General features: G+C 36.6%; 1 protein-coding gene across 14 annotated transcripts in view; it reads left to right on the top strand.

Moving 5' to 3' along the window:
* Window positions 1-24,956, top strand: part of Zmynd8 (Zinc finger MYND-type containing 8) — a 289,971-nt gene that overhangs the window by 135,212 nt on the left and 129,803 nt on the right. For 13 of the 14 annotated variants that reach the window (XM_081769796.1, XM_081769789.1, XM_081769790.1 and 10 more), the window contains one exon: window positions 10,382-10,466. In XM_081769796.1, the coding sequence (XP_081625922.1) occupies window positions 10,382-10,466 (85 nt within the window). Of the gene's footprint in view, window positions 1-10,381; window positions 10,467-23,882; window positions 24,199-24,956 lie in introns of those variants that run through there. The other variant, XM_081769800.1, reaches the window with a different exon arrangement.

Genomic DNA, 24,956 nt, shown 5'->3' with positions numbered 1-24,956 from the left:
TATCAGTCACACTACAGCCAAAGTATGTAAAACTTTTCTTCGTAATCTATGCATCTTACCTCAGTTTTCATGGAATCCACATTCGACGCGTCATTATATCCTGTAAATTTGTTCAATAATAATATTAGTGTCGGGCATCATGATAGAACATTTACGAGTTATGCTAATGTTAGATTGGACTAGAACGTTGATCACTAAGTGAGAGGATTGTGGTTTTATTTATTTATTTTTCAGTTTCTTATGACCGTAGATAGATCGTGATGATAGTTGCAGTCATTTTTATCTATAACTGTTTTTGTTCATTCTTTACAAAACCTGTTTTAAGTCATGAAATGAGAGGTTAGAATTAATTCCAGTTGGTTATGCCCACGAGAGGAAACAGACCTAAAAAGGCAACAAGTGCTTTCTGAGCTCGAAAAGTCTTATGTGTTTCTATTGAGAGAGCGCTCTCTCTCTCTTTCGTTTTGTGAACAAAACTAATTCCAGTCATATCAACTTTTGAGAAAATCAGTTTCTGCAAGCGAATTGTATTCTAATCTGAAAAAGCTTTATTTTGATAAAGGAATGCCTGATACGGTGTTCAGTTGTTACAAGTCATTTAAGTTTCCGTGAATTAAAAAAAAAAAAAAAATGTTAATAGCACGTGCTTTAAAGCAGTAAATACCGGTACTTTGTATACAATAAATGTGTTCCTTCCATGGTTAATGTACTTGCTTGTATTTTAAAGTTTCCATAGTCCCGGTTTGAAGGAAGGTGTCTCGCCGATATACGTTTTGGCCCGGTTTTCAGTCGTACTTTTCTACGCAAGGCATAGTACTCAAGGCAACGTTGCCAGATCTCCTGATTTTCCAGATTTCCAGGTTTTTCAAGTTAACTTCTGGTGTACTGATTTTTTTTTTTTTTTTTTTTTTTTTGCTAAGATTCTCCTGATTTTCTGCATCACCCAAAAGCTCTTTGTTTCTTCTACTAGGTGCAATTGAATTTTTTTTTTCAATATATATATATACAATTTTCTTGGTTTTGTTCTTCTGAACACGTAGTAAGCTCATCGTTACGTAGACTTAGGGACTTTCCTGACCTGTAAAATTATCAGGAAGTTTTCGATTCTTAGATTACCCATCAGTAAACGAGGCTTTTCCGTGTTTGCATGATATCCACACTTTTCACTGCTTGCACAACCTTTCTTAGTTCCATTTTCATTGTGATGGATAAATGAAGCCATGTGCGCCGATTACGTGGGTGCTTCGTTGCTCTGGCACCCACACAAATAATCTTGTGGGTGCGGCACACCCACAAGATTTTTAGTTTGGACCAGGATTTGAACCCGTTTTTCTTGCGTTTAAGTTAGCCGTGTTACCGATTGAGCAAGGGCAGCTCAATCTTATCCTTATAGTACCAATTTATTTTACTTTATCACAGCAGAGCTCTTTATGACAGTGTTCATAAAAGACCTTAACTGAAAATAAATCAATAAAATAACGAGACTTCTCTGAAAACATGTAACACGTCCCGCCATTGATATGCACCCACAAATATTGGAAAATCGGAGCCTTTGGATGAAGCTAGTAGTCAACCAAGCTTGTGTCATTGGTGATTTTTGAGTGGCGTTACGTGTGTGTAAGTGCTGTGTTATTTTAATTACTAAACAACGAGTGAACAAGTAGGAACTAGAAAAAGAAACTAACATTGGAAATTTGCAAGGGTGGTTAGCGAAAAACAGTAAGGACAAGTAAGGTGTGTAATGATCACATATCTATTGCTTGGGCTGGTAAAACTGATGGTTTCATTGTTTGTCTTGTAAAAAAATAATTTTCCCAAGTAACATCTTTAGATAGTAAGTTCTCTCTCCTGGATTTTTCCTGAATTTTGGATAGAAAGATTCCAGATTTTTTAAAAATTTGGTTGGCAACACTGACTCAAGGCTTATTTGGATCTAATATGCGTGCTAGTTAGCTAACCATTATTAGTGATACATCCAACAAGAGGGAAATAAAAATGGCTTGACAGTGTTAGGTATTTTCTACCGATGAAAGAAATGACAACAGATTTCTCACCAGTTTGTTCCAGTTTAGAGATTTATTTCCCACTAAAATGTCCCAGTGTGGAATAGCAGACATATGGTAACTCGAATATAGTTCAGCTTTTTAGTGCTTTAATCTACGATAATCTTAATAGTAGTGTTATCCGGAGATAAATTGTTCTCTGTATCCTCAGTCAATATTGGGATTTTTTTTTTTTTTTAATAGCATTTTGGGTTGTATGTAACATTTTGTAAGCACTCTAAAGATATACGTATAGAAAATATTTTAGTATATTTTTTTTTTTTTAGCCAGTGAAGAAAAAAAAACGCTATAAAATTCAACAGCCAGCCATGAGTTTTAATGTAAATCACTGTTTGCATGTGTCAGATTACAAGTTGACATTTATGGTTGTGTTGCCTAATATAGTCAAGCAGAAAGTATTTCCAAGAAATGAACAACGATTCTAAAACAGGGCCAATGAATTTGGTTGACAGATTCGAAAAATGATTAACAGTACACTGGGCCTCTGTTAGCCATGTGGGCTTCAATTCCATCACGGATACTGCTGACCAAAGCCAACGAACCTTTTGTTTCTCTGATGCAACGTGGGAACAAAATTGCTTGTAAAACCGATTTGGGGAGAATGTTACGTGACTGTCTATCGTCCTCTTCTGCAGAACCCTGTGTAACGAATACTGATTTATTTACTTCAAGCACTTGGCTGCGTTGACGTGTGCAAGCATTCCATTGTCTGGAGAACCGTTGAAAGAAAGTTTATTATGCACTGGTTGGGTGAGACGTTAAAAAGAAATAAAACAAAGTGCTTAGGTTAAAGTTTGTTACCTGACAGAATGGCATATAGGAGAAATATATATATATATATATATATATATATATATATATATATATATATATATATATAAACCATTTTCAACGTACACATCATTTGATCAGAACAGTGATGGTGAAATAATGCACAGCTGTACATACAGGTGAGTTCCCTTCGCGTAAAAACAAAATAATTTCAGTGAGTAAGTAGCCATTTGATTCCTTAATAGTAAATACCATTGCATTTGCTGTTACGAGGGACTGTTCAAAAGTTCATGACCCGACTCAGAAATAGTGCAATGAGGATAAGAACTCTATTCAAAGCAAAACCCACTCTTTTATGTGGTGCTGCAATATTTGCAAGCCGCTTAAAAAATTCAATTTTGCTTTTCTGACCAACCTCCCATGGCAGTAAATCAGGTATTCTAAAAAAGTATTGTCTTTTGCGGACAAGATTGCGTTAGTGTCCCAAATCTAAGGGTAATATAGCTGAAGTTGGAGCTAGTAGATTTGCATCAAGTGGTGAAATTATTATAACCAGGTGTTAAGGTATTGCGTCGTAAAAATCAGTGAACTTTCCGCAAAACTGTACTACATTACAATTTTATTTTGATAAAGCGCAAATGCTGTGCAGGCCCGTGAAGAAATTTGTGGTGTTTATGGGTAATGTACGTTCTCAAACGTATCATCCAAGAAATGGTTCAATTGTCTTTGTTCTAAAAATTTCGGTATCCAAGATGCTTTTAGCAATGGGCGGCGATCAATCGTAGTAAAAGTGGATGAGATTCTTGCACAAGTCAACCATAGCGACATTTAAGCCAAGGACCTAAACATCCATTACAAAACAGTGTTAAACCATGTAGAGTAAGCTGGCTTACAAAGAAAGAAAAACGATGTGTAAGTGCCACATGATCTGAGGAACATTTACTTGATCGAATTTCCATCTGCAAACCGCTACTGAAACGTAAGGAACTCGAGCCATTTCTGATGCGGTTGGTTACAACTGATAAAAAGTGCATAACCTACGGCAGCAATGTGCGAAAAAGATGTATGGTCGAAGTGAATCTGTAACATAGTCCGTACTGACGCCCAGGAAGATTGTATACGCGTTTGATGGAATTGAAAGGACATCGTGCATGATGAGCTGCAGCCACCCGCCGAGCAGAACGATAGATGTCAGCACGAGTGTACCCATAAACTCAAGAAAGGACCTGAACTGGTCAACAGAATATCACACGGCAACGCAATACTTCATGCATCTTTAATGATCCGTCAGAAATTGAGGGAACTTGGCTGAGAGGTTTTAGTGCAACCTCCATATAGCCCGGACCTGGCACCATTAGACTCATTTATTTCGGTTTCTGGAGAACTTTCCTAGTGGTGTTAGTTTCAAAAGAGCCCTATGAAAACCATTTGTCAAAATTTTTTAACCAGAAAAAAAGAAAACATAAAAGTTCTCTAAACGACAGGATTATGATGTTGCTGGGAAAAAATGCTTTGTTTGGTCTATCTGTTCTTCTCGTGGAAAATATCTTTTCATATAGTATCTTCTTTGCTATCCACCGTCCAGATCATAGTGAATTCCAGAGAAACGTTCTGTCGAGATACCTACTATGTCCAGTCTTCGCAACACGTTTCGAAAATGGCGGGCGAGAAGTAGTCATGAATTCAATTAGTGATTTTCAGAACTGTTATAGTTTTTTTTTTTTTCTGAATCACATTTAAACATGGCATTGAGAAATCACAGTTAATCTGCCTTATCCACTTTTTCTCAGCTGCGTAGGAAGAAGCAAAGTTTTGTAACATGTTGCTTTCCTTCTCATGATTTTCTTCGGAGTTTTGCGTGTAGGAACAAAAGCTTTATCTGAAAAATACTGAAAAGAAATCGATTAATGAAAAGTTTCGGTAAATGTGCAATAGTGTTCAAAACATCCTGGCTATTCCACGTATATTTAAAAATGCCCCGTAATTTTATCCTTAAAAAATGCCCCGTATTTTAAATTAATCGTCCCACATTGTTTAAAATTTTTCAAGACCAAGTTCTAAATTGTCCTAATTCAAAATGTTGGATACTTAAGAGATGAATGGCTTTTTAAAAAATCCAAGACCTTACATTCAAAAGAGGACATAATGTAACCTTTGTCATCAGTTGTTCGGGAATCATCCTCCTTCGTAATGAGGTCGTATTTTAGGTGCCAGTAATTAATAGCATTCCTAATTTTTTTTCTAATTGTGTATTTTTTTCTTATAACATAGAAAAAAATTAAATGGAATGACCCGAAGATTCATAACCACAGAAACCAGGTTGCCTTTCGGTATCGTTGTGTATTATGCCGACCGAGTAAAGATAATGGTTTCGTCTCTGTCTCACAATCCTGCCCGACAAAGGACTCTCCACCTTTTCCACATATACTAAAAAGATGTTGTAGTAGATGTGTGGAACGATACCTTCCCTCCGAAATTCCGGGAAATGTATGTGTTCTTTACAGTCGAGGATCTCATCCAAGTCTCAAGTATACGTAACGTAAATACCTACGGTCCAGTACTTCCCAACAATCGTTTATACATATTCTTCAAGCTTCGGTTAAGTTTCATATTTACATGGACACTCAAATCGCTACTAATGACATTCAATCTATATTTAATTTGAATTTGAAAAATCCGTCGTCTCTTTTGCCTGCCCTGGATAAGTACAGGGTGACCCAAAAATAGGTATACAAAATTGTACTGATCAGCTCATTACATTTTATGTCATTTCTTGTTGTTATCCATCAGGTACACTTAGTTTCTTTATTATTATTCTTAATGTCCTTTTATTTATATCTTAAGCTCGGAACAGCCGAAGCAAATAAACTAGAATGCGCCCATAAGCTAGAATGTTATACTTGATCAATGCAGGGGTGTATACTTACTTTTGGGCCATCCTGTATATAACCAAATCCTCTAAATGTTTGATAGTGATGAAGTGTTATATGCATAAATTAACCTTCCCTCGCAGACAGAGGTTGTTGGAATTTCAAAACATAAGAAACCAAACCGTTTCAATTTCAGTAACATATGAAAGACTCAGTGGAGAGGTTACAACTCAGTGCGTCCCCCTCGATTGTATCGTACCCATCTTAGTCATCTTGATCTTGCTATTTTATTCGTAAGAAAAGCATATTTTGTAAAAATTGGAGCTGAGTAAGATATCACACGTTAATTGGTTCCCCATTTCGTCCTTCGTTTAATCTCAAGGACGCTATACAGGGTACATCAAAAGTTCATAAGCGATTTCCGTTATGAGTGAAGATGGGAAAATATGAAAAGAGAGAAAAGTTCTTGGAAATATTAGACTTTCAATCTAAAATAGCGAAATTTTTCCAATCTCACAGCCATTTCGGTTTCATACTGGCAAAGTCCCTTACTTTTATTGAGAAAGCAATGTTCCCTTGAGCTCTTACCATACCGACAATACAGCAGTGTTAGGGGACATATTTGATATGTTCTAGGTTCTCTCACATAATAATGTACCCTTGCCCGTATAATTTTGTGGCCCTTGCGTTTCGTTCGAACAGCTTACTGATCTGAAAAAGTTACTTTTTCTTTCAGTTACATAACATGAGGCGACTTACCAGTGTGGAGCCCAAATGGCAGGTGCGATTTAAAAAAACAAATCCACCATATTAGATTGAAAACCCACCTATTTCCAATAACTTTCGTGTCCATGTTTTTCTGTGTTTTACTCATAACGAAATTGGCCTATGGCTCCGGACTTTTGATACACTTAGTCCCAGGGGAGTAGGAGGGGCAGGAGGGGGCAGATGCCCCCCCCAAGAGTTTGAGGAATACATTTACTTTAATCTGTTGTCTACTAATATACTAGTATAAAACGTGAAAGTCTTATGTCGGTGGTGCTCTTACCCCTCTCAAGCGAAGTCTGAAATGACGCCCTTGCTTGGTACGCGATCTAGAGAACTTGTGCGATCTTTCTTTGCATGGCATGGAGATAAATGTTGATTTCTTTAGTACACGTGTAGAATATTTTTCCTCTGCATATCTATAGTTCTGGAAGTATTGGGCATCAAAAATGGGATTTGGTCATATTTTCGCGAAAAAAAAAAAAAAAAAAAAAAACTAATTGTTATTTAGAACAAGAATCAAGCAAAAGTGCGTAGAGCATGGGATCAGGGAGAGAGGAAGTCTGACCTCCCTGAACTTCGGCGGAGTCGACGTATTTGGATTAAAATCCTTACTGATGTCTTGGTAGATTATATCTCACAAACCTGAATGTTCCTCTCCCCACCACCACAATTATACAGGAATGTGCGCCAGTGACAGCAAACAATTAATTTAAGGTTGAACGCTAACCTATTAAATAAATGCAGTGTATACTGAACGCGTATTAAGCGGTCAAATGAATATTAGATTTTTATACAAAATTGAAAATAATCAATTGAGTTACACTAAACTGTTGAATGAGTGTTGAATGTATGTATGCCACTTGTAGATAATACATTGTCTGTATATATTCCTGGATTGTGTCCAAGTTGCTAACATGTGTGTTATCTGTGCACATGGTCCCGGGTTCTTTTTTCGGTAGGGGTGTGTGGAGCTTCAATGAACCACCGAACCGAAGCCTAAAGTCCGAGCAAGACTCTTCAACCTCAATGAAATAAATTTCCTTCTAATCTAGATATGGATCACTATCCTAACATAAGTGTATATCCAGAAACTTCAGATCGATTGATATACCGATATTTTTTTTTCAGTTATTTTTATTGGAGACAGCAGTGACCTAGTGATAAGAGTGCTCACCTCTGGTGCATAGGGCCCTTGGTTTGATCCCATCATGTACTACGTAAACCTTCTGGCGGACAAACACCGTATGCATGGGTTTTCTCAGGAATCTCGCTCTTCCTCTCATTTTCTTAACTCCTATTTCATTTATTAACATATCCCAGTCTCCCTTAGCCTTGGTGCATAATCACATACTAAGAATTTTATTTCGTATTTATTTTTATCGTTCTTACGTTTAATATAAAGGCAGTGGTGTTTAATATATCATATTTTAAGACTTAAATGCATGCATAAAAGAAATACAGTTTCGATTAATCTTGACCTACAACGTACTTGGTAAGATTTTTTTTTAAAATAAATAAATATTACAGAAACAAATATATTTTTTAAAAAAATATAGTAATCGTGTATCCTTGTACCACTGCAAATGTTTGCATCGTTGGATCTCTCTCTGCTCAAGTATTTTAAGAACTTAGTTGCCGTCGCAACGGCGGAACCTGTTCACTGCGATCTTTTGAACGTGAGCTGGTGCAGATCAATAATGAACCCCTATAACTCACGCGATATAGTTAATTTCGATTTTGAAGTCTGAAATACTGGAGGAACAGTTGGCCTTCTCGTGCCGGTGTACGTCACCACGAGAAAAGGTAACGAAATTGATGCGCGGGAAACTGCATTCACACATTCTAAATCGTACACAGGCTAGATCAAAACTCTTGGCTACCCTTTTTAAAGATATCTCAGAATTAAGATACTTCTTCATGTCCTTGTTTTAAGCTGATATGTATATCAAAACTTCTAGATGTGGGAGTTTCTTTTTCTTTCTTTTTGTAGTAGTAATGGGTATGAACCCAGATCACGATCTTCCATTCTGATACTCTGTCTTCTGAGCTACCAGTGATTTTCGGCAAAATATTCACAGAATATTGCAGTTCCTCTACAAAATTATTAGTCTAGGGCAAACACGTACACAGGAATTTATTTTGAGAGGGGTCCAACTTCAGTACGAGAATAAATTATGTTTGTAAAATCATCCTCAGAATTTGACTAAATTCACAGAACTATTGGGATTTCGGAGGGTGCCTCTCCCTCTGCGTACATTCCTCGTTTAAATGAAATCTTTGTTTTGCGTCCCACAGTTACGCCGGCTAGGCTAAAGGAGACGGTGATGATGAGAAATGAATGAATTGGTGGAATGAATTAACTGAGACCCCGAGGAAACCCACGCACACTGTGTTTGTCCATCTCAAAGTCCACTTGGCGCGAGCTGGGATCGAACGAGCAACCCCACGCACCAGAGGTGAACGCTCTACCACTGAGCCACCGCGACCCTGTTCCTGGTGTAGAGGGCATGGGAACTTGGTTGATAGAGCACTCTCTCTTCTGTTGGAAGGGCTCCTTAGTTGAATGCTATGTGATGAGAGATTTTGATGGATAACATTGTTCACATGGATTTTCTCGGAGTTTTCATATTTCCTTCCACATTTTCATTTTACCAAGTGTCATAATCCTCCTTTAAGCGTAAAGTGGACGTCAGAGACTTCATGTGTAGTTCGATGTATCTCAAGTAATAAGCGAAAGAAGCAGAAAGCTAATTATGTCGCTGTATCATTATTCCATTTCTACTGTTACTCTTAGAAAATCTGCCTCCTGTTTCCCTTTTGAGATTTCTCTTAAACGAAATAGATCATCATCGAAGAAAGCTAAGAGAAAACTGTTAATTCAGTACAGTTCCACTTTCTAGAACATTACAGGACTCTTCGTGGGTAAATAGTTAGTGATCTCGTCTTTGGCGTGGGAGACCCGAGTTAGATTCTCGGTGGAAGCTAACGCGGTTCAGATGCTGTTTTAAGTTACGAGTCCATGTATTGATAACATTCAACTCTCTGGGAAATTCGGTAAGCATATAAGCGCAATCGGCAGCACTTATTCTGTTTCATCAGCGAGCATTTATTTTATTTTATTTTTTTTTTTCAACTCGTTGGACCTTCTTTGTTATTGATACACCTGCATACAAATTGTTTTCAGAAAAGCGAAACAGTTTATCTTTGTGTATCTGTGCCCAAGAATCATGCGTAAAACCCTATTATGATACAGTTGTACTCACAAGAATTTCGAGTTTTCAAAAGAAAAGTAGCGGTTACTTATTTATTTATTTTATTTAAGATTACACGAGTCGTCTTTATGATGCGTACTTGTTGTCCTAATATTTACATTTAAAATAGGAGATAAAACTTATAAACAACATAAAATTCTGTCACATTGGGCAAAACAGTCAAATGATTGAATTAACTTACAGAAATGATTATTTAGCAGGATTAGGCCAAGGGAGACCTCATCCAAAATAAGTCGAGGTTGTCTACACAGGCATTGAAGAAGTAAGGTTTCATTTTTTGGCATATACAGCAGGTGTAGTTAGTGCATTACATTCCAACCACCCTAATCTCACCCGCCATCCCCCACGTTTGCGCAACCATCCAGTTCGCAGATGATGTATTATCTGTGCATTAGAACGAAAATACATGTCAAGTGGGAAATAAATCCTGTCCCCACCGGGAATCGAACTCGCACTTTCTGGTTGACGCCTTTCCGACTATGCCGCGACTTAGCAATATTCAAGTAAGGAAATTTACAGTCTGTGTGTGTCTGTATATTCTATCGTACATTGTAGTAAGTGCGGATAATTGCGGATTGTGATGCTGATGTATAGTAGTAATTCGTTGTTCTCATGTCTTCCTTATGTTTCTTCGTAGATCGAGGGCTATGAGCTTGTTGACTGTGGACCAGTTTTGCATGATGTTAAAGTTCGCTTTGACTAGAATGAAGACTGCCAATGGGGTAAGTAAATGTAGTATTATGAAATTGAAATCTAGTGTAAGCTTAATATTCAGATTCTGTATCTGTATCTCTGTGCTGTGCTGGAACATTCAAGTCTATTGGGTGTGTTTCAGACGTGCAGCATAATATTGTTCATTTCCATGGTAACTCTGCATCCCAGACATGGATTTCAATTATCCCAGACATGATTTTCGTAGTAAACACTGAAAATTGTTTGTTCTCTAATATGTAAGCTGTGAAGCTATTTTACATTGGAATTAACAGTGGAAGGGAATTTCGAAAGGGAGTGGCCAGTAGGAAGCATTGGAAACGGGAAAAACAGCATGGTTTTTCCTCTCTCCAACTTCTGCTATTACTCATTAGTGTTTCATTCCATCTGTGTAATTTTCTCTTATTTTCCTTATACTCATATTTCAATATTTTCCTTATACTCATATTTCAAACAGGGCCACAGTGGCTCAGTAGTAGAGCGTTCGCCTCTGGTGCGTGGGGTCCCTGGTTCGATCCCAGCTCGAAGTGAACTTTGTGGTGGATGAACACTGTTGTCCCCGTTCTGCCGTTTCCTCCCACTTTTCATCCCACCATTGCATTCATTCCTCATCATCACAGTCTCCTTTAGCCTCACCAGCATAACCGTGGGACGTAAAACTGAAAGACTTTTTTCCATATTTTTAAAACACTTTCAGTCTTTTATTCCTAAGTTATTCATGATGCCTATGTTCCTGCTTCATACAAAACAGCATTCCATGCGACACATTTGATGGGTATTCAATCAGTGACCCACAGAATAATGTTTTTTTCTCTTCGTAAGGATTGCTTTTGTCTTTGCCTTATTTTTATTTCCCGTTCACGTTTGAGCGCTATATTAAAATTTCTTGTTAAAAATGCAACTTATAACTTGAGAATACTTTGTTTTAAATGAGTACTTACTATGAAAACAAGATTACTAAAGTTAAAGATGGTGTCTGTAGTCCAATGTTTTACGGCATTATTATTTTTCCTTTCTCAAAAATTTTTCTGAAAGTATTAAGATGTTAATCGTTCTGTCTCAGTTTGGCATCCTTACAATATCAGGTAAATTACAGAAGAACACAAAGAAAGAAAAAAAAGGTAAGAAATGGAGTAACTAACCAAAAAAAAATATTAACAGTGTAGAGTGTTGATTTTATGTGGGATTTTTTTCTTTTTGTTTGAAAAACACTGCCGTGATTGTACTGATTTTTATTCTCCTTGTCTAGTTATACGCCTCTTCCTTTTTTTAAAAAAAAATGATTTTGAACTAGAAATTTAACCTCTCTTAAATTAAATTTAATTATTAAATATTAATAGTGTATTTAGTGAAACTCTTCAGCTTAGACACCCCTGTAACTTGGACACATTTTATTGAAACTAGGGGCGGGCCAAGGACCAGGCAAGCCGGCGACTGCTTGGGGCGCCAAAACAAGCTTCAAAAAGTAAATGTTATGTGTTCTCTGCTGACTTTTTTGGTTTATATTGTAAAGTAGCGTCAACTACTTAACCTTGTTTTCATTCCACCATGGAAGAAGAGTTTCATAGTACTAGTGGGGCTGTATCGACGAATGGAGACATGGTATGTAGAATAAATAGTGAAGGGGGAGTTGGTATTGTTTATAGGGGGGCATGTTCTTTGTGAACTTTTCCCAGACAATGAATATTATTGGATTTTATATATATGTTACTCTTTTAAAGTGGTAGAGCGTTCACCTCCGGTGCTTGGGGTCCCTGGTTCGATCCCAGCTTGCGCCGTGCGGACTTTGTGGTGAACAAACACCGTGCTCGTGGGTTTTCTCGGGGTTCTCCCACTTTCTTCATTCCACCATTTCACTCATCTCTCATCATCACCGTGTCCTTTAGCCTAACCGGCATAACCGTGGGACGTAAAACTTAAAGATTTCATTTTCTTTTGAAGTGGTAGTGGAGGGGGTATAATATATACAGCACTTACTTTTGATTTGTTAGTAACGACACCGCCGCGCCAAACTGTCAGCCTTTGTTGAAAATAGTGTCTAGGAGATGGTATTGTTTCGCTATGTACAGTTTTTGCCAAATCATTCATTTTGACAGTGTTTGTGAAATCGAATATACCACTCTGCAACAACATAGGAGGGGGTTAGAAGCAGCACTACGAAAAGAAAAAGAAATCAGCGACTACCTTTGAATCCTTCCTCCCACTGCGTAAAACACATTCAACATATGTGAAATGTACGTATTTATTGGTATTTCATGTTATTAGAATAGATTGTTACATGGTTGATATATGGTAGAAGACTTCTGATGTCATTGATATAACAAAACAATTTACAATATAACAGTAATCATGTCACCATTAGTAGTATTCAATAAATTCTGTTCGATATTGTTTCTGTTTACATATCAGTACATAAATAATAATAACGTCAAGATAGTTAATAATAAAAACAATATAATTGATAACATATGTATATTTTTAAGTACTAAATATACATTTATTTAAGTATTAATTTTTCTTTTTAAAAAATGGGTTTAAAATATTAAAATCACTGTAATAAATAAAATATAGACCAGGACAAGGGGTGCGCCAAAAAGTCACTTCGCCTGGGTGAAAATTTTGTCTTGGGGTCCGCCCCTGATTGAAATCAGAAAAACTCTTAGTGATTTCTACTTATTGGAACACCTGTAACCTGATCACCTCTCTGAAACACAGTTTGACACCTGAAAGAAATACTACAAAGGTAATGGTGAATGAATCAGCCGTTGACAGCAAGGTATGGTCTGATGATTCGCGAAATAAGATTGCAGGAATTCTGAGAAGAGAAGGGTGAGGAAACACAACAGATTATCCAGAAAAGAACGATGAAATTGCAAAAACAGAGGGAGGGATGTCGGTCGAGTACGCAGCTGTATTTGGTGTGAGACAATTGGTTGAGAATGTGAATGAAGAGCAAGTTCCAGGAGAGAAAACAAACCCTCGCAACTAACTAACTTCACGAAAAATTGAAATTCTGAAAAACAGCCATATACTGTAGAGCGAAAGTTTCCTTCTGAATGTTTTCATATATATATGTATATATGCGGTATTGTTCGAAGTGTTGTGTATTCAATGAACTGCTAAGGTACGTACGTACAAGTACGCACATTATATACACAACACAGCATAATACCTTGAGCAGTAACATATGTAAATACTGTTCCGCACATGATTTAGTTTATTGACGCATGTAGTCAGGGCCGGCTTTACTGTATGTGCAACACGTGAATTTGCACGGGGGTGGGGGCAAAATTTCATGACTATATTATTTAAAATAAATATTTCTTATTGAAAACAGATTTGATGATGATGGTAGTTAAATTTACCAAGCTGACTGTCTATTTAAATATCACATTCATAAATCATGTTTAGGTTGCATTAGTTTAAGGTCACATGGACAGTGCTAAAGCAAATGGTCAAACAAATCCCAGCATGAATTGCTTGATTGTTGTCAAATACAAGAACTCAATTCTCGATCAGTAGCAAACACCTGTTTTATGTAGTTATCACAGTTTTGATATGAAAACTAGTCTTACTATTGTCACAAACAAGTTCTTTATAATTGAAGATAGAACAAATTTTAATTAATCAACAAATAAAAATAAAAGAACGAGGTGCATTGGAATTGCAAACTGATATATTGAGATTGAATCTCGATTTTGAATTTTATAAAAAGGATTACCATCTTTCCTCTGCAGGTGTGTTTGCTTCATCTTTTACTAACATAATAGATTGTTGTTTAAATAAAATAAAAGGACACAGCAAGATTATATTTGTAGTGTTTAGTACTTTCTGAGTGCGAGTGCTCTTTCCCCCTTCGTTGTTCGTGATGGCGTAGCATACTTAAAATCGTTGTTTTTAAAATTCATTCTTTCTTGAGAAAGAGAGCGGCAAATGATGACATTGCACTGGGCAGCAAATTGCCTTGGGTCACTCCTGCATGTAGTAGTGTACTATTGTTTATTATACAACATGGCTATGATGCAGACTTCTATCTCTTTATCTTGGACACCCCTCTAACTTGGAAAGTTTTTTGAAAGAACCGCAGGTGTCCAACTTAGAGAGGTTTCTCTATCATGAAATATGTTTTTCACGAAGTAAGGGATATTTAAATAAATTTGAAAAGGAAATCAGTAAAATGAAACCATTAAAAGTTTTGAAAGAAACAGGAAAATAATTCCTCTTTCAAATTACGTGGGATACGTAAAAACAAAAATGAAGAAGGTATTCACTACCGTTAATTATAACAGGGGGGGGGGAAAATCCAATTTCGCGTGAATATATGACTAGCCAGCGTCACTTACATTACACAGTCTCTATTGTTGAAAGTGGTACTGTGTGGACGAAAATTATCGTAAAAAATCAAGTGTTACTGTTACTTTCTGGTAGTAGATAACCATAAAGAAAGCTGATAATGTATTTCAAAAAGAAACTGACTATTGGTAGGAAAAAATAAATTCCTCATAGTTTCTGGATTTATTAGATTCTATATAAGATTTTGCTTTGAGTTATATTTTTATTTATACCTCAAAGTAGCTACCAGCAGTTACTGCAGTAATGGATAACACACTCCTTCACCTTGAAACAAACAATTGTATGCTAATTATAGTTTGATAGTCTTAGTAGAACAATAGTTAGATAGGAGACTTAAACCGAACAAGTTGTCAAGACATTGACGCTTTTCTTTTCTCAAGTCTATAAAAAAAACGTATTTCACTGTTTCCTGAACGCAGAATACAGTTAAGAGGCTTTGTCATTTTACAAGAACTTGTAGCTGTCATTTAAAAAAAAAAAAAAAAAAAAAAAATCTTGAAACCCAATCTTTCTATTTACTGTGTACATATTACAACTTCTTGAAAATAAGAAAGGTATTTCCAACTATGCAGCACTGCACTCTACTGGACAAACAGTGAACCTCCTCATTAAAAATGTGTATTTTGGTGCATCCCCTCCCTGTTCAAAATAATCCGTTGTTTCGAAAGTGGCGAAACTGTTTTTTTTTTTCCTTTATGTCAGCGGGAGGGCGATAGCAGGTAGCAAGCAAGTCGTCCCAGGAAGTTGCACACTGTTCAACTCCTTGCAAGATGGAAAAAACGTTTATGACCCTTTCAAGACTGTGTACATGGTGAAATATGGTAGGGTTTCAAGTTTATATATATATATATATATATATATATATATATATATATATATATATATATATATATATATATATATGACAGCTATAAGTTCTTGTAACGTGGCAACCACCTTTTACAGTCAAGTGTCTTTAATGTTTGGTTCCTATACTAAATGTGTAGTTTGTTTATTTTTCAAGGATTTGAAGTGGGGGCTCATAGGTGCTACAACAACTTACATCAGGGGGTCGCACGGTGCCTCGTGTGTGAGGTCCCTGGTCAACATGCGACGGATATACTTCCACATTCTCATTCCGCCAATTCTTCCATTAACATTCATTTTCCTTAATCATTGTCTCCCTTAGCCTAACGAACATATTCGTGGGACGTTAAACTGAAAGATTTCATTTTACGAGGGCTATCCAGAAAGTAGATTACGTTTTCGTATGTGTCCGCTAGGGGCGGGGCTAGCGCGGCCATCTTGGGGTCAGAGCGTTGCGCAGCTCAGTCGGCATCTAGCCGTGCTAGTGAGAGGTTCGTGCTGTGCTCCGTTAAGATACTGTGACGGTTTGAAATGTCTGCGTTAATTGAAAATCCCGCGAGCTGCGAGGTGCGTGCAGTAATAAGGTTTCTGACAGCAAAAAACTGTAAACCGATAGAAATCTATCGGCAGCTGTGTGAAGTGTATGGGGACAACATTATCACTGAAGGTGGAGTGCGACAGTGGTTCATAAGATTTAAAAATGGCCGAACCAATGTTCACGACGAAGATCGAAGTGGGAGACCCAGCAAAGTGACTGCCGAACTTGTCGAAAAAGTCGATGTTAAAGTCCGTGAAAATCGAAAGTTCACAATAACGGAACTTTCTTTGAGTTTTCCACAAATTTCGCGAAGTTTGTTGCACGAAATCATCAGCGAAAAGCTTGGTTACCACAAGTTTTGTGCAAGATGGATTCCAAAAATCTTGACAGAGGACCACAAAAATCAGCGAATGGCTGCAGCGTTGCACTTTTTGGACGCCTACAATAAGGATGGTGACTCTTTACTCGATCGCATCGTTACTGGTGACGAAACATGGGTGAAACACGTGAACTGTGAAACGAAATTGCAATCAATGCAGTGGGGGCACACAGGTTCTCCCCAAAAACCCAAGAAATGCATGCAAACAATGTCGGCAAGGAAGATGATGGCGACTGTTTTTTGGGACAGAAAAGGTGTGATTTTGGTGGACTTCCTGGAAAGAGGCACTACAATAAACGCTCAAAGGTATTGCCAAACTCTGCAAAACCTCAGAAGAGCAATTCAAAACAAGCGCAGAGGAATGTTGAGCTCTAAGATCTTGTTGATTCACGACAACGCCCGGCCCCACACGGCAAATGTCACGCGTGAAGTTCTTGAATCTTTTCAGTGGGAGTTGTTTCCTCATCCGCCGTACAGTCCCGACCTGGCACCGAGCGACTTCCACCTATTCCCAGCAATGAAGAAGTGGCTGGCTATGCAGCGTTTTGATGACGACGAACAGCTGCAAGAAGAGGTAACGAAGTGGTTGAAGTCGCAGGCGGCCGAATTTTTCGACGAAGGAATTTCCAAGCTCGTACATCGCTACGATAAATGCCTTAATTTGAATGGTGACTATGTCGAAAAGTAGTATTTGTGTGTGGCTTTCATCTGTATATAATAAAATTTGTTTCCTATACTTTGTTGATTTTTTATTCCAAAACGTAATCTACTTTCTGGATAGCCCTCGTATTTTATTTCAAAGGTTTTTGCATTAATAATATAGCAAGAGGAATCAAACCCCGAAAAGTACTTCATTCCGTTCCGAACCTGCAATTGTTTCTTCCAATGTTCGTCGTAAACTTGAAAGGCATAACTGTGGAATCGACATTTCTGGGAAGGAGGCAAACTAAAGGCCGTTTTTCCTAAATAAATAATGTTTTCTGTTTAACTTGAAAAATGTTAGGCTATTTTACACTTTGACCCAACGTTTTTTCTCCATTCCTCTTCAAGCAATATTTCGATGCTCTGTGGCCCGTTTTCGTCTGTTTTTCGTAGTACTACATAAGAATAAAACTAGACATTACAATTGTATGCGGGCCGGGAGTCAGCGGGGGAGGAGATTACCAAGACATGTAAAAGAAATCCAAAATGATCGATATTAGTGTCAGATTCATAGTTTTCGCGGTCGCCGAAATGAATGGCAATACTTCCACAGACGTTGACTTCCAAATACTACCCCCATGCGAAGAATGAGTATATTCAGCTAGTTTTTCCTGTAATACGCATCTACCGGCCCTATGTACTTCCTTAGTATTCTCTTCATTCTTTGCAATGAAAAAGGATTTAAATCGTATTTTTCTACTTTCTCATTATCTTCTTGCATTATTTTGTCAAAACATTCTTCGTTTGTAGGTTCTGAATATTTCCTGAGACAATTTTAACACCTTTAATCAAATCTGTTACAGTTTATTTCCGACTTTGGAATGACTTATTCAGAAGTTCCAGCATGCCAGTTATTTTCTGTCCAGTAATAGACCCAATAGCGTTATGCCAGTTTCGAAATGGGCTAGAAGATCTGGAGCTCTTGTAAGCTGTTTTTCGGTTTCAGAAACTTCATGCAGAGTTTCTAGTATAACATCATATTTAGCTAGAATTTCTCGAATCTGGTCACCTCTATGTAACCATCTTATAGGATAAAGTGGTTTCATTCTAGTGACATTACCTATTAGACCTTCAGATTGATTCAAGTACAGCAAAAACATTTCCTCGTGCTATAACTGATTAAGAAAACAAGATACCTAACTCATGAGCTCATTGCATTGCATTCATGAGTTTCCAAATATTAACCTGAAGGATTAGTACTTGACTAATGAAGGAGTATATAAAAACATTAGGCCTACATTGACATTATGTTATAATCCAATGGTCTTAATCTAATCTTTGTCACGGTCCCCTTTGAGACTATGATTGGAGCTTTGAACCGTCTTCCAAGAAATATTGACTTAAATATTAGTTTTTGTTTACTTTATTTTACAGAAACTTGATCATATCATACATAATAAATTACTACTCTGTCATCTAATACTAATAATAGTGATCAACCAACACTGTAACCAACCCAACCTATGTATTATCTTCGATTCAATTTGTTACCTTTCATCTTACTTTCACGGACCCCCTGAGACATATCAAGAACTGTTATAATCGTTTCGCAGCTTGAATATTATATTCCAAATAAATATAATTATTATTATTTGTATGTTATTCTGTCGTTAGTAAATACATCAAATTAGAATAAAATATTGAATATTTCGTACTTCAAAATATCAGAGACGTTCGTGCTTGTCGTACACATTTTGTCCTTCAATCTTCCGGAGAATTATTAGCCGTCTTATGTTTTGTATTTTCCTGTAACCGATGGCCTATGTGACTTTAGACTTCTAAATTATACGATGCGCATGTCTGAGAGATCTGTGGACAGTTATGAGAGCAGAAATAGTACAGAATGAACAGAAGTGATTTTTGGAGTTGATTCGGGCGACCCAAGGAAAGTTTAATCATGACCTTTATTCCCTTTTCTAACCGAAAGTGATAGAAATCATCCTTTTCTGGTTTGAATTTGATTATTACTAGAACAAACACAGAACAGATCATGTGTCTGAGGAAGGCTGTTACATAGGCGAAATTGTAACATGGATATACAGCTTTGGGCAGTTGGAGTTATATTAACACAGTAATTGGTAGCGACAAGCATTCTTTTGGAATTGATTTACCGTCTTAAGAATGGGTTCAATCTTCAGCCTTATATTTCTAGCAAAGCCGTAAGTGGTAGACATCTACAATCACCTTCAATTTTCAACATTGCTCTCCGTAGAGCAGAAATAATAAAAAGATAGTGAGAAACAGCTTTTTCTATGGATTCGCCGTCTCAAGTGCTAAAAGTTAAATTCTCACATGTCTACCCTTTAATATAGTTAAAGATCGATAGAAACTTGAACTACCTTTTATTATACTGGTAAATCTCTAAACCGATATTACCCAAGAGAAGTAATCCACTTTGTAACTAAGAAAAAGTAACCTAACGTAATCGCATCACAGACTCAAACTACAGAGCAACATTTTCTTCTAACCTTATATCATGTGGTACAGACCCATTACCAAGTTTACTTCCTAACATCAAGAATGTTTAAGGTAGATCACTAGGTGTTCTCGGTGCTATGCGAAACGCTGCTTAAATAGTTCGGCGTTGCCAGATAGTATCGAATGTTTACTGATTCCAGATAATAAAGGAAGTAATCATGGAATTCTGCTGGGATACTTACTGGAGAAATTAGTTTTCGACCCTTATCGCAATACATAGTCACATTCCGCTTCTCAAACTGTAATACTAAAATCCAGGAATTTTATTATTGTCACTACCACAGTAAACGTACAAATTTGACAACAGTGCATTATGACGTTTTGTGCAAGTTTCTTCTCAAAATTATTTCCTTAAATGTAAATTAATATTTAAATAAAATGTGGAACATAACAAGAAAAACGGTCAGACAATATATCTATTTCGTAATAGGATCGTTACTTTAAAATACTTTACAGATACAAACAACCATTTCATAAAACTGAGCACTTCTAGTAAGATCTAACAGCAAGTGCCATCTTGTGTGCTCATTGTAAAACGAATCAAATATTTTCTTTTATTTGTTGCCTTTTTCAATATCAGCTAACACAACCAAATAAATCAGTGCCTTGTGTTGTAGCTGAAACATAACTCTATCTTATAGTACAATATTTATAATATGTAACGTTTCATTGCGCAGTAGTTAAGGCAGCGTTTCCCAACCTTTTTCAACTTGCGGCACACTACAGGTGCAACTTGAATTCTCGCGGCACACACATATTATATATATATATATATATATATATATATATATATATATATATATATATATATATATATATATATATATATATAAAAATTACTATTATTATTTGTAAATATAAAATGCCGTGGTATTTTAATGTGATTACTGATCTCCTTCTTACAGAGAAGAAAGCTCGATCACTGATTTTCCCGCGTGGTAAATCATTATGCTTATTTTACATTCTAATTTTAAAATAGAAAACAATTGCAATGAAATATAGGACTTGGGTTTTTAAAAATCCAGTTTCTCTTTCGAAAACTGTATCTAACCTTTAACTAAAAGGAAAGGTCACTAAATAACGAACAAATAAACAAATCTCCTATACTTTAAAAACACAAATGTAGGTAATTTGTATGCATGTTTACTTTGTTGAATTTATTGTTAAAATTTCAAGTTACGAAATAGTCTGCAACAATAAAGAAGCAATAATGGTCATGACAATGATAAATTCGTTTTCAACATTAAAAATGTACAGAAAAGTAACACAGTATGAAACTTAAAATTGTAAATTTATAGTAGAGGTTCATAGTAATGTGAAATACAAATATTCATTTTTCCCTATGTCTTGCAATTTGGTTCCTATAGAATTAATAATTTGTTTCGATTTCCTCGCGGCACACCAGCGGCCCATTCGCGGCACACCAGTGTGCCGCGGCACACCGGTTGGGAAACGCTGAGTTAAGGATTGAGCTAAAATATGTACTGACTTCCGGGTAGTGATCCACCGTAATCTCGATATTTATCCCTCTATTGAAACCGGAAATAATAGAAATTACGATTTCCGGTGTCAACACTGGTCACCATAGTAAAAAAAAAAAAAAAAACGGTGATAATTGGCGAAAAGTAGTTTTGTAATAGATTTAACGTCCGAGTATGATCCATCTATGACTTTATCCCTTAGTCACAGTCGTAAGTTATAGATCCTACTACTTCCGGTTTCAGTATTAAATTCATATAGTTTGGAAATTAGTTTTACAGTGTGAAATGAAATTCACGTGTTCAGTTACTATTATTCAAGACCTAAATATATAATGAACATAAAACGAAATAATAAACTTAAAAAAAAATGGTATTTGAGCTCAGTGTACGATAACAAAATGTGATAGGACGCAATAGTGTCTGATGATGAAACTGGAACTATGTATGGGACTGTAAAGTAAATATATCATATTGTATGTGGCAATCAACTTGTAATTGATTGTATACAGTTTTAACTAGAAAATCCGAGAGAGAGAGAGAGAGAGAGAATACTCTTCGCTTGTCAATATAGTAACGTCGATAATGTGTGCTCATTAGAAACTGACGGATAATAGGAAATCGATTCCAAGATTATGGATTTAAAGGAGACATCTCATGGCCCCTAGTAGCAGATGTAAAGTATATATATGATAGTTGCAACAAATAGGAATCAAAAAGTTTCAAAACTAGGATTAACAGGATGTAACGCTTTTTGTCATAATCTGTGTTAAAATGTCAATCTCTCTCTCTCTCTCTCTCTCTCTCTCTCTCTCTGTGTGTGTGTGTGTGTGTGTGTGTGTGTTTGTTTGTTCGTTTGTTAGAAAAAATGTCAGATCAGTGAAGCCTAGGAACAAGACTTCGTTCTTTTTGCAGGCACTGAGGAAAGTGCTGGTTCGTGTGGTCCCGGTTTGATCCCAATTCGTGCCAAGTAGTCCTTGTGGTGGAGTTTTCTTGGGGTTCTTCCGATTCTTCCTGCTTCCTTCTTTCCACTGTTTCATTCATTATCATCACCATCTCTCTTAGTTTCAGTGTATAGTCGTTGGGCCTTAAACTATAAATTTTATTTTACTTCATATCTTTTGTTTGCTCTGAGATTACACTCACGAAGGCTCGGAGAAACAAAATCAAGATCTCAAAGCGAGTCAAGTACATTACCACATTCGCCTTATAGAGTCAGAGGCTTCATTCTTCCTCCCTCATGAATTTGAGAGGTATATACCGTATAATCAATAACAGTAATGAGGGTCGGATTCAGAATGGTGCACCAATAACTACCAGTAGATTTGAATTTTTAAATACCTTTAGACATTTGTGGTGTGAATGAGGAATTGCCCTGGAAATACTCAGTGTCTGATCTCGGGAATCGAACCCACGACTTTCCGAATGCAAAGTCAACGCTTTACCAACTGAGCCATTTCCACTTTGTATCGGTATAATTTTCAGTATATAATTAGCTTACTGCTTTAGATCAGGAATTTATTTAATCATAGACACTTGGAATATGATGGATACTTGTATAGTGCAGAATCCTTGTGAAAGTGGTGCTGTTTTGGCTGCTAGCTTCTTCTTTTAGATAGTGTATATTTCCAACGAAGAGAATGAATGCATGTGCACCGATGCACCCCCGTAGATCCAGTCGTGATAGTAATGTACTAATGAAAAATGTGAAACTGTACTTATATCGGCGGAGAATTCCCGCCCCTCCCTCCGCAAAGCAAAATCTGTATTGACGTTCCTAAAATACAATCTATATATAAATTCCAAATACAAAGTTCAAATTGATGCAGAGTAATAAGTCAAAAGTCAGGTTGTATAAGGTATTCTACAAGATAACTTTGTACGAAATAAATACCTACTACTTATGTAAGTTTTCCATCCAACGCTTGTAATTTGAAACACTGGTAAAATAGTTATGAAATTTGAAGGATGAGTACTTCGAGACTGGTGTAAATTTACCTTGAAATCCATTGACTGGGATCGATCTCGTAACCCTCTACTCCAGAGACTAACACTTGACTACTGAGCCACCACTCCGAAGAAATGTTGATATACAATTGTCTTAGACGGTTTAGTATAACATTGGAATAGAAATCCAACTAAAAGAGGAAGAAAAAGAAAGGCATGCAACCCTTTTGCCTCTGTCATATATTATAAAAATGAAATAGCTTTTATTTTAAATAAGTGAAACTCAACGTACTGTACCAGCTAACTTCTGTCGTAGCTACGAACGTGCAGAGTTCCACCATGCGCCGTTTAAAACATCTCCAAAGACCGTATAACTTTTATAGCTCACCGAGCACAAACAGCCGTAGGTCGATCCTTTCAGTAGAGGATTGGGAATGGTTTCTGCCTTCGAAGAGACAGAATTTTTAGCGTACAAGTGGCATGTGATCTTCACGGATCGTTGCGAGAGAACACGAATGAAAGCGTTCATCACGGAATAGCATGGATTTCATGAGAGTGATGACTGCCGCTGCCTTGTGTCCCTCTCCCATGTTGATTTCGTAGCAATAAAGGACCAAAAATGATCCCCTACTTGATAGGGTTCTGTTGTGGTATGAAATGCGAAAACGTTCTCGGTTAACGGCCCCGCTCGCAATAACCCTGAAACACGATCGAAGTTCGCCTCAGGGTGTTCCACGTCTGTAGCGTGTAATAGGTTTAGAGGAAATCAGCACGTAGGAAAAAGGGTCGCAAATTGCCACGGTTTTCTGCGTCCGGAGTACAACATGGAGGCGGCTTCTAATCGCACTTTGACCGCATTGCAGAAAGTGGACATCGTAGTATATTGTGTGCAGCTTAGTGGCGTGTTGTCACACAAGTGTTTGGGGAACCACATCTTATATAGAAAAGTGAGCGCCGCTACATCTCTCAGCTAAAAAGGAGAAAGGGAGGCGATTACGGCGGTTGTGTGTGTGAAATTTAAGGTGAACCATCCTTCTTTTCGTGGTTGTTCCTTCCTAGTAACACCTTTTGAATAGTTTTCAGCTATCAACATTGTGATTTTTTTTTTTTTTTAAGTAAATGTGGTTGTGTAGTAGACAGAACAATTAATCGTGTAGCCTTCCTCTCTAATACTGTTTAGAATTCCTTCATGCGTCCCAACCCCAAGTTTTCGTTATGTTTCACAATAGTAGTAGTATTTTCTAATGACAATATTACTCCTTTGCTTTCTGATACAGGGTGACCATACATCCCGGTTAATTTTTTTTTTCGTTTTGAAAAGAGAAAAAATATTGTGCCGATTTTAAAAAAGAATAACATTTTATTTTTGCAGATTTTTAAAGATTTTTTAACAGATTTTTTAAACAAAACAATTAAGTTTCATTGTAATAAATGTTAAATATGTAACACTTGTTTTATTATGTTTCCAGTTACACAATTAACACTGTTTTGTTTTCATATTTGAATTTTGTAGCATTGTTACGCTTTGAAAATCACTGATTGACTATAAAACAAACCTTTTTATTATTACTCGTAGATGTCTCATCCGTTGAAATTATGAAAAATATATAAATTAATATTTTTTTTTCGAGATTTCAATTGTTATTGTAAAAACTATTGGCACACTCATTGAAGCGTTGAAAAAACACTTAGAAGCTGTAGACTAAACTTGTGGTCTTGTTTTAATAATTTGAAAGTGTGTTTTAAAAGAACTAGCTTTGATTGAGAATACCCAATTTAA

The sequence above is a fragment of the Thermobia domestica genome, chromosome 8 (genome assembly GCF_964235325.1).
Source record: "Thermobia domestica chromosome 8, izTheDome1.hap1.1, whole genome shotgun sequence".
Lineage (NCBI taxonomy): Eukaryota > Metazoa > Arthropoda > Insecta > Zygentoma > Lepismatidae > Thermobia > Thermobia domestica.
Note: the sequence above shows the minus strand (reverse complement) of the source record. Positions and strands in the feature narration are given on the sequence as shown.